General features: G+C 42.2%; 2 protein-coding genes across 2 annotated transcripts; both read left to right on the top strand.

Annotated features, from left to right (window-relative positions):
* Window positions 1-2,451: 2,451 nt before the first annotated feature.
* EAF01_003101 (uncharacterized protein) lies at window positions 2,452-4,790 on the top strand (the record flags this gene model as incomplete). Its single annotated transcript, XM_038911355.1, has 3 exons — window positions 2,452-2,463; window positions 2,733-3,770; window positions 3,927-4,790. 3 exons carry the CDS (start codon window positions 2,452-2,454, stop codon window positions 4,788-4,790), a joined length of 1,914 nt encoding a protein of 637 aa, XP_038772590.1.
* Window positions 4,791-7,876: 3,086 nt separating this feature from the next.
* On the top strand, window positions 7,877-11,084 carry EAF01_003100 (uncharacterized protein). Its single transcript, XM_038911354.1, has 3 exons — window positions 7,877-8,732; window positions 8,807-9,994; window positions 10,053-11,084. The coding sequence occupies exons 1-3, from the start codon at window positions 8,532-8,534 to the stop codon at window positions 10,782-10,784; spliced, it is 2,121 nt and encodes a 706-aa protein (XP_038772589.1). The 5' UTR covers window positions 7,877-8,531; the 3' UTR covers window positions 10,785-11,084.
* Window positions 11,085-11,254: the final 170 nt, after the last annotated feature.

Genomic DNA, 11,254 nt, shown 5'->3' with positions numbered 1-11,254 from the left:
GCCACTAGAAAAGCATCAAAGTACTAGCAACAAATCAACAACAACTGATGGCGGCGCAAACAGGTAAGAATGCTGATTAGCATACGTTGAGGCCTTATGAATGGGAGTCTCGATGTACCGTGTGTGTACGATGTACGTAGGTATACGGAGTACTGTACTCTTTTTTATCCAACGTTAAACATGATTCATGTCAACCTATCAAGCGTGCAGTATTCCAATGCAAGCTGTTTTGTTCTGGTAAGGTTGCATAGGTAGATACATATACATATTCTCTTTCAATCGTGTGCGACATAGTGTGGTCCAAAATTTGAGTTGAAGCATTGTAACATCATCAATCATCAAATCATCACATCACCAAGCCATATCGATGATTTATGATGAGGGGCTTGGAGAAGGAAAAACGCAGAAGGGTGGGGATTTCCTGGGTTAATGCTAGAGAGGATGATGAATGCTAGACACTTCCATGATCCATCGCAAACACATCAATTTTAGACGTTGGTGTGCAGCACAAAACCAGTCGAGGGCTTATTTGACCAGAATACCTTGAGAGATAAACATTTCAAACCTAAAGAGAGTAAGTAGTAAGTACAGATACCTAAACCAACACATATTGGTGCAGGGCGCAATGTGTTGTGTTCATCGTCTGCACATTCATTAACTGTGGTTGGATCTGGGCAATAGCCATCTAGCGGTTTGGTCTTGTCGCAATCGCAATCCCAATCCTTCAAAGCCAACATGCTGCCGTTATTGCGTAGATGAGTGTCATTGCCCAATGAACTCCGCGGGACCCTTCTCACCACGAAACATCCAAGCTAGGCCAGTAGACCGCAGACCCTGACCTTTGGAAGTACAAGATCGCAACCCGAATCCGAAGTAAGTTTCCCCGAGTAAACAAAAACAAAAACAACATTTCGCGACAAACCTGCCTTCATTCATCCAGAAAAGTCGCGCGCTGATAGGAAGATAATAAATCATTCAATAATATGAGCCTGCGCCATAAGCGCATAGTTCCCAGATTGATTTGATTTCCGATTCGTGATGCGTGTTCCGGCTCGAAAATATACTATATTGTTTGGCAAATCAGAAAGAATAAAATTGCCCCTCTTCGAGTACGAGGTTGATTTCCACCCAGCGAACACCAATCGCGGCACTTTTGAGTTTGAATTTTCGAACTTTTATCTGAAAGTGCGTGAGGAGAAAGAGTTCCAAACGGGGTTTCGTTCAATCCTGCATGATTCATTGTGGAGATATGGAGATATGATTGATAAAAGGTCGAACATCTTTTGTATTCGTGGCACATCGTTCGGCCTTTCACCTTCCTTAAGTCTGTCATCTACCTTATGAAAAGGTTAAAAATCTTAAAAGGCTAATGCATAAGTTATGATGAATAAGAGACACTTGGATAGATTGCGAGGCCCAGATGAAGAATGGGAGTAAGAACTTTGGTCCCTGTGTAGAATATGAGGGGTCCGAGGGGTTTTCGAGGGGTTCGAAGATTGATTGAACCGATCTATTTTTGATGAATTGTTATCGGCACGTGATGAGGCGTTTCTCGACTGATAAAGAATCATCATGGAGAACAAGACGGTCGAGTATTTATAGGTGCGGGAAACAATCGAGAGACAGGCTCGAGAATACCCCAAAATTGAATCAAAAGTTTCTTTGCGCTTTGATAGACGATCTGGCGCGGTACTTATATAAGAATTCACTTGTATGTTGGTTGTTCGATCAAGATTCATTCTGCTGTCGTGTCTTGGGGAGACGTGTAGGAAAAGCGCGAAGCCATGAGATAATTTGCCTTACCAAAGCATAATCGGAAGCTAGGCTCGAAGCGGAGAAGTGTAAATAAAGCTAAGAGCACCACGCAAGGGTCGTGTTGTTGTTGTGCTCCAACTACCAATGAAATGGCAGAGATTCTGGTCCCCGCCAACCAGAGAAAACAAAGCATTAAAATTGTATGCACCTCTCTTACCTGTACTCCAACCAATTTATATTATACAAGAGAGAACTTTTTTGGTCGAGACCCAAACATCAACAACTTCATCTTCGTCGCTCTCCACAAATCTTCCTGTCTCCCTCACCTTCTTTTCCATCTCTTCCCCTCTAACCTCTAACCCCTCCTTCACACCCCAGAGCATTGTATCCATCTTCATGCTTCGAGCTATCATCACTCTGCAGGGACTTTTTTGACTCCACGATTTCATACATTGCATATCAAAGCAAAGGATTGGCATAATCCCCAATAATTATTGATCCATTGTCCAATTGAAAGCCATCCCTTTCACCAAACAACATTCCTTCATGACCTCTTGATCGCGATAGCTTCTTCACGCTTTTTTGGAGACTCGAATCACTCCAGCAACAATAATCCAAGCCAAAGTCCCGTCATCGCAAATCAGCTTCGGCTTTTGCTATTGTGTACCTGATTTGGAGGAAACAATAGCTGCAACCATGGACGCTCGAGTACGTTCTCACCTCCTTCTACTTGCTGCTGGCACCATTACCATGATTGTGGCGGTGGTGGTGGCGGTGGTGGATCGCTCTTTCCTCCTTTCTTGGAGCGATTCATTATTTGATGATTACCCAATCTGATGAAGCAATCTTCTTTGACTTTCGTAATCTCCTCACACTTCGATCTACATTCCACTCCATCACCCTGTCAACTTCATTTCAATCTTCTTAGATTCTATTCAATTGCAGACAAATCAAACTGACATTAAATGTTTTAATAGCCCCAAAGACCTTCACGAATTACTCAAGCCAATACGAATGGTGATGAGAACGTCGCACCTTTAATTACCAAACAACAATCAACTCTACATCAAAAACACAAGTCCACAGGAGCCTTAACAAATATGTTAGCAGTCGGAGGACTCAAGGCTGCTGCCAAGAGGACTGCATTTGGAGATGTTAGCAATACCGCAAAGACTTTGACCACTATCCGGGACGAGTCTGCCGGTAATGGCAAGTCGGTCGAAACCATTAAGCCTATTGCTACTCAGGATAAGTCAGCTGCACTTTCAAAGCCAGCACAACGACCACTTAACAATGGCCTCAAAGCACCATTAGCTACATCTACTTCCGAACAACCTTCAATTGCTCCACTTCAAAAACAACCTCAAGCAAATAACACCAAGCGCAATACCCTGGCTAAGAAGGGCGTTGTATACAAGGATAACGAGAATGAAAATATTCAACCACTTGCACAAAAGCCAATTGCCTCGACGAGTTCAGCTCAACAAACCCTCGGCCCCAGACATGCGAAGAGTCAACCTGAGATCAAGGCCGAACAACCGGCTTTACGACGAACACAGAGCAAGCAGTTAAACAATGCCGTCGACAACGCCGAACCCACAAGCTACCACAACGCTTCGGAACTTCCATTGAAGGAGAACGTCAACGAATCTCAACTCCGATCTATCAAGGAAAAGGATGAGCCTGCTATCGCCGAGAAGTTGAAGTCACACAAGCAATTGCCAGCTGCACCAATTGCTTCCGAACCCGAAGAATACTGGCCTGAGGATGAAGAAGAGACCTATGACGACCAAGGCTATACAACCGCCCATTCGTTCCGAGGGGAGAATACCACTGGAGGAGCAACCACGGTTATCGTCCCAAAAGTCACAAACAAGATCAAGAAAGAGCTTGAGGATGCCAAGATTCTTGTCGAGTCTGTTCGAACCCAAGAGGACATTGAGGATGAGATGTGGGATACCAGCATGGTGGCTGAGTATGGCGAAGAGATCTTCTCATACATGAGAGAGCTTGAGGTTAGTGATTTTAATATTCATCGTTATGCTTTGGGAAACGGTCTCAGTCTAGCCTATCATGGAACCACAACAGCGATCACTACTGAGACCTTGGTTGTTCACGCTGCTTCTGATTGATTTTGTTTTACAATTTTGCTGACAAACCTTAAACCATAGAACAAACTTCTTCCCGACCCACACTATATGGATACACAAGCAGAGATTCAATGGTCAATGCGATCTGTTTTGATGGATTGGTTGATTCAAGTTCACCAACGATTCTCTCTTCTACCCGAGACTCTCTTCCTCTGCGTCAACTACATTGATAGGTTCCTTTCGAAGAAGGTTGTTTCGCTTGGCAAGCTTCAATTGGTTGGTGCTACCGCCATCTTTGTTGCTGCCAAGTACGAAGAAATCAATTGTCCTTCCATCGGAGAGATCGTCTATATGGTTGATGGTGGTTATAGTAGTGAAGAAATTCTCAAGGCAGAGCGATTCATGCTCAGTATGCTTCAATTCGAGTTGGGATGGCCTGGACCCATGAGTTTCCTTCGTCGCATCAGTAAGGCTGATGATTATGACCTTGAAACTCGAACTTTGGCCAAGTACTTCTTGGAGGTTACCATCATGGATGAAAGATTTGTTGGTAGCCCACCAAGTTTTGTTGCTGCTGCATCCCATGCTGTTTCTAGGTTCATGCTCAGCAAAGGTGACTGGTCTCCAGCCCATGTTTACTACTCTGGTTATACTTGGAATCAGTTGAAGCCATTGGTTGCTTTGATTATTGAGTGCTGCGAGAATGCTCGAAAACATCATGCTGCTGTCTTTGAGAAATATTCCGATCGCCGTTACAAGAGAGCATCTACTTACGTTGAGGATCAAATGATCAAGGGCTTTCAAATTCCAGGTATCAATCGCCGCCGACAATCTCCATCTATTCCAGCTCCTTTACGCCTCGATTCGCAATACCAAAATGTTTCCTTTGACCCATTGTTGTCCATCGAGGAGAACTCTCAGCGAATGGTTCAAGCAAGAACCTAAGAATCTTAATTACGATAATCCTTTACCACAACACATCACACAACATTCAATTCACTGTATTTTACTGGACCAGATACGATTTTGAATCGACTACCATGCCTTTGGCATTTCGATCTAAACAACATCTGGATCCACTTTTACCATACCCTTTCAATAGACCACATTGCTTCACAGTGGCGTTGGCGGCGTTGCATACAAAATCAATTGGTTGCCGTCATCACTTTGCACAGCGCATAATGGTTGGCTTTTTATTTTACTGGTTTTATTCTTCTCCTTCCTGGTTTTTTAGTGAGGGAGGGGGTTTTGCTCAATGATATGGCTTTTATTTCCTCTTCTGGACTTTAGGGCAGATACCTTTGCAGCATTACGACTTTCATGATCTGATGATACCATGACTTTTTGAGTTATTTGCTTTTTACCTGGTGCAGGAGGGACAATGGATTGAGGAAGGGGAGGAAAATCAAAGCAAATGGGCGGCAATATATCCATTGATCGGATATGTACTGCTTATCATCTTACATCAATTTGGGGAGTTTAATGGCAGGGGACAATTCTGTATTTTTTTTTTCTTTTTCTCATTGCAATTGTTTCGTCGTCGGAGTTCTAATCCCCATCCACGGATGGGATTGGAATGAATTGTATTCCCAAGATACCATGAAGAAGTATTGGCATATGATAAAAATACTTCATATCGAAAAATAAAATTAAGATGAAAATATATTTGTGTTTGATTGTGACTGTGTGATGAATGAAATTGTGAATTCTGTGAAGATTACTTTAGATATAGGGTGTAATAGCAAGATAGATGTAATGAGATGAATCAAGCCATCGGATAAATGTAAGTGTGATTTGATTATCCGAAAGGGGGGGGGATTAAGGGATGGACCGAGAACTCGCTTCTTTTTGAAGGCTTCCCCTGAAAGCGGGGGATGGTTGATTGGTTGGTTGGTTGGTTGATTGATGATGGGTGATGGGTGATGGGTGATGGGTAATAATGGTTGAGATGGGATGGGATGGAATCATTAGATAATTGAGGATGAGATGAGATAATGATGATGTTGATAACGAATGAATTAGAATGAGAAGATGTAAAATGAAAATAGAATAATTTGGATGGAGAGAGATAGTATGAATAAGGATTAAGGATAGAATTGAATGGGTGAGAGAGGATAGATAAGGATGGGATGGGGATGGAGGGATGATATGGGGGGTTGTGTAATTTAAGGGTTTGGATTGGTGATTGGATTGGTGGAGAGAGAGGATGGGAGTGGGCGGGAGTGAGTGGGAGGGAAGGAGAAAGAGGGAGAGGGGGAGGGGGGGGGGGAGAGTGGAAGAGAGAGAGAAGGAGGGTGAGAAAGAGGATGGGAGAATAGGAGGGATTGACAAGACTGATCAATTAATCAGATTTGAATTTGGATTGGATTTGGATATGGATATGGATATGGATATGGATTAGTATAGACAATAAGTAGGTAGATTAAGAGTGATAGATTTTGGGTACATACATTAGGTATAGATGGGTAGATTTTGCATTCGTAGGTAAGATATAAATAATACATAAATAAATAGGTAGGTAGGTGAGTTGATAGGTATGTACTAGATATACTTAAAAGACTGACAAAGCTTGAGTTCCATATACGATTAAGGTTACTTAGTATTTTATCTGGATTCGGAATTCGAAAATTCTAAGTACTATTGTGTTTAGTATATGGGAACTGGTATATTTGCATGTGTGTAAATCTGTGGATGGGAAGATAGATATGTAGATTGGTAGATTTTAGGTTGGTAGATTAGAGATGTATAGATAGATAGATAGATATCAAATGTGCTCAAGGGACTAGCAAAAGCTGAAACACTATAAGGTTGCTTAGTTTCATATGGGATGGGAAATTATAGGTATAATTGTAGTTAGGAAATAAGAACTAGTGTATGTTTCAGTTGTAGGTAGATGGGTAGGTTGGTAGGTAGGTAGGTAAATAAATTGATAATTACCTAGGTAGATAGTATATAAGTAGGTATGTTGAAGATGAGGGGGAAAGACTAAGATGGTGGGAGTAGAGGAGGGAGGGGCTCGAGATTTTAGTGAGACTTGTACGAAGTAGGCTTGTAGGCTTGTGGGTAAGCCGGATACCAAGGCCGTGGAGAGATGGGAAGGCGGGAGGGAAAAGGGTAGGTTCTTGGGTGGTTTCTTGAGTCGGACTGGGGTGCGATTGGGCTGGATTTATTTTCAGGTTGTTTGGGGGGAAGCGTTGCTGGCTGATTTGATGTTGAATTTGGATTTGGATTGAGGTGTAAGGGCGAGGTTGAGGAGGGAGGGGAGAGGAGGGAATAAGTACATGTAAATGAGTTAAAGAATGATTAGATTGGATTGTGTTTCTTGAATTGCTCGTATTATTTTGCAATGTATAAGGAGTGAGTGATATAGATTGCTGAGTATCTAATAGCTGGTATGTAGTAAGTATATCCATCGGTAACTCTTCAAAGATAGCCGAGAATTAACTATCTACCGTAGTCTTCTAATCTCCTAGCAACGATAACAACGTTGTATCAATTACAGAGTAGTGTAATAATTGTGGTACCTTTCTTGGGATATCCATCCTTGGGGCGGGGGGGGAGGAGGGGACGGGAAGAAAATATGCGCACGTATCGAGTAGTATCGACGCCCTGGCAGAACTGTGGCTGTTGGTCCGGTAAAGGAGATGGAGGAAAGGAAGATATGTTGAACGGGTTGCCGAGGAGCGAGGAGAGGATTGATGAGAGGATTTGGTTGAAGAAGTAATGCCAGGGAGGGTAGAGTTACATCGACAATACTACATGCGACTTGGCAATACTTTGACGTCTTGTTCGATGCTTATTATACTTCATACATCAGATGATGGATTTGAAAGAGGATTAGTCTTTACTCGGGCTTGCCGGCAGTGAGTGTAACAGAATTCATCAATGGTCAATATCGGACTATCTATGAAATTTGGAGAGAAAGATATAGATCTTCTGTGTGTAAGACTTATATATGTATGTATATATATATATATATATATACCAAATTATAGAAATATTAAAAAAAACAACAGAATAATCTCCTTAAAAACTTAATACCTACTTCGTACTCTTCATTTCCTATAATTTAAAAGTGGGTGAGAGCTTTCGCACTCTCTACTCTTCTGGTGAAATTCGGTCAAATTTATTTTGAATAATAATAAATGAATGAACCCGGCACTCTTCGGAATCAATCCCGACACAAAAATTAATTTTGGTTTTCTTATTCTGTACAGTCATACCAGCCCAGATTCGCCCCCATCTTCCCCAGTCTTAATTTCCTCTCCAATTGGAGAAATCGTGGAATTGCTTGGAGCTAGATAAAAGTTTGGTTGGTCCCATTGTCTTGTCCTTTTTTTAACTTCAATTGAAGTGAGAGAAAAAAGAAAGAAAGTGACCAGTGACCAGTGACCGTTGACCGTTGACCGTTGAGATTTGATTGTCGTACCAATTGACCCATTGTCAGCACGCTCACGATACTCTTCGAAAAAAGAAAAAGAGAAAATTTTACTCCCAAGTCTGACAACTCGACAATTCAATTCCTGTTTGAGTGCGGAAACTCCAGGAAACTCCACAATTCCTCGCAGATCTTCCTCCGAATCTCGGTCGTTCATTCAAAAGAAACTCATACCAAGTACACACACAGTATCCATTGGACGAATTTGATACACTATTTGGAGAGTCGCACATTCAAAGGGTCAAATCATGACAGGGACAGATCTCACAACGGCGAAGGAGGTGGTGAAGGAGTCATTGTTAGGCTCGACCGTGGCAGAGGATATTCAACTTTCTGCTCAATCGAAAGCTACGTTTGAGAAGAATTCGCGGAAGGATGAGTCTGGAGCAGAGGGGTATATGACTGAGGAGGACTTTGTAAATGCCATTGCGCCGGAAGGAGAAGATTATGTGAGTCGATGTTTTACGTTTATGCCATTCCTCCTTTTCAAGAGTCATAACTAATATAATTGGTTTCCTTCTAGCACAAAATCAAACGAGAACAATATGCAATTCTATTCCGTGTAGCTGATCAAAGAAATACTGGTAAAATTAGTTTACATGATTGGGGAACGTTCGAAAATCTCCTTGCCAAACCCGATGCCGAATACGAGATCGCATTCCGTCTTTTCGATGTCGAGCGAACCGGCACTGTCAAATATGATGATTTGAAGAAGTTATATGAATTGAACAAGGGACCAGATACCATACCTTTCGATTGGAGTTGCGAATGGGCTACTTTATACAGTGGAGGAAAGAAGAGAAGACACGATTTGACTTATCCACAATTCTCGCAGATGCTTCGAGGTTTACAAGGAGAGAGAATACGTCAAGCGTTCCACCATTTTGATAAAGATGGAGATGGATACATTGAACCAGAGGAGTTCCAAAGAATTATTCTCGAAACCGCAAAACATAAACTCTCGGATCATCTTCTCGAAAATTTGCATACTCTCTGCAACATCTCGGCTGGCAGCAAGATTTCATATGCAAATGTTAGAGCTTTCCAAAATATGATTAGGGAGATGGATTTGGTGGAGATGGTCATTAGACAGGCAACTGCAGAAAGCACCGATGGAAAGATTACCAGAACCGATTTCTTGAATGAAGCTGCAAGAATCACTCGATTTTCTCTCTTCACTCCTATGGAAGCCGATATTTTGTTCCACTTTGCCAGTCTGGATAATCCTTCTGGCAGACTCGGATTATCTGATTTCGCAAAGGTCCTCGATGCCTCATGGCGCAATCCTTTGTACAATGCCTACGAAAAGAGGGCCAACGGCAATGGTGTAAAAGCAGCTGGTGGAAGTGTTCTGTATAGCGTTCTCGAATCGGTACATCATTTCGCATTGGGAAGTTTAGCAGGAGCTTTTGGTGCATTTATGGTATACCCTATCGATCTCGTCAAGACACGTATGCAAAATCAAAGATCTTCAAGAGTTGGAGAAATGTTGTACAAGAATTCTTGGGATTGTGCTAAGAAGGTTGTGCGAAATGAGGGGTTCAAGGGTTTATATTCTGGTGTTTTACCACAACTTGTTGGTGTTGCTCCAGAAAAAGCTATTAAATTGACAGTCAATGATCTTGTTCGTGGTCATTTCTCCTCCAAGGATGGGAAGATCCAACTTAAGCATGAAATTCTTGCTGGTGGTATGGCCGGTGGTTGTCAAGTGGTAAGCTAATATTTACCCCTCCACCCCACTTTTGGAAGTATACTAAAATCACGCACAGGTCTTCACTAACCCCCTTGAGATCGTCAAAATTCGTCTACAAGTTCAAGGAGAAGTCGCTAAGAGTGTTGAAGGCACTCCTCGCCGCTCAGCTATGTGGATCGTTCGTAACCTTGGTCTTGTTGGTCTCTACAAAGGGGCATCAGCATGTCTCCTCCGTGATGTTCCTTTCTCCATGATTTATTTCCCTACATATAACCATTTGAAGCGCGACTTCTTTGGTGAAAGTCAGACCAAAAAGTTGGGTGTCGTGCATTTATTGACTGCAGGTGCCATTGCTGGTATGCCAGCTGCATATTTGACTACACCTTGTGATGTCATCAAGACTAGATTACAAGTTGAAGCCAGAAAAGGAGAATCTCAATACACATCTCTTCGTCATGCCGCAAAAACCATCTTGAAAGAAGAAGGTTTTAAAGCATTCTTCAAGGGTGGACCAGCTCGTATCCTTAGATCTTCCCCACAATTTGGTTTCACATTGGCTGCATATGAAGTCCTTCAAAATCTTCTTCCAATGCCAGGTCATGCCAAGGATGAGAGAACCCATGTCGGTGTAGCGGGTACGGCCGCATTGCCAGGTCAGGAGGGACCACTTCATTATTTGAGAAGTAGAAATGCCTTGAAGATTATTTTGGATTTGGACCAGGAGTTTGGGAGAGTGAAGATTCCCGGAAAGGAAAAGTGGATGGGATTACCTAGAGCGATTGGTGGAAATGGTACTGGAAGTGCTTAGAGGGATAGATGGGAAGTTAAAATTATATGAGTTGGGGGAATGAAAGGGAGGGGAGAGAAAAATGAATAGAGAGAGGAAGACAGGAAGAAAGATAGAAATTCATGACCTAAAAGCATGTATTTGGATTAATTGGATGGTGTCTGATTTGATTTGGGACCTGGGCGTGGGTTTAGACTGATGAATAGATATGATGGGGATAGAATCGATGAGTGGTAGGGAGATTGAGAGGTTGATGGGGGACGGGGAAAGGGGGTAAATTTAGATCTTTACATCTTTAGATCGCTTTTTTTCGATGGATGGAAAGATGGGTAGCCAGGGGAAGAAATGAGGGAATGAGAAAGATATAATAAGGGGCGGTTTATATATTTAGCTGGTGAGAAGAAGGTAGATAGATAAATGGATATTTATTAGCTGGTTCAATGGTTCATTATTTCTAAGTTCTCGTGCTTTTGAGAAAATCATTGGGGTGA

The sequence above is a fragment of the Botrytis porri genome, assembly GCF_014898465.1.
Source record: "Botrytis porri strain MUCL 3234 chromosome Unknown BPOR_004, whole genome shotgun sequence".
NCBI classification, from domain to species: Eukaryota; Fungi; Ascomycota; class Leotiomycetes; order Helotiales; family Sclerotiniaceae; genus Botrytis; species Botrytis porri.
The sequence above is the reverse complement of the archived record's forward strand: the minus strand, read 5'-3'. Positions and strand labels throughout refer to the sequence as shown.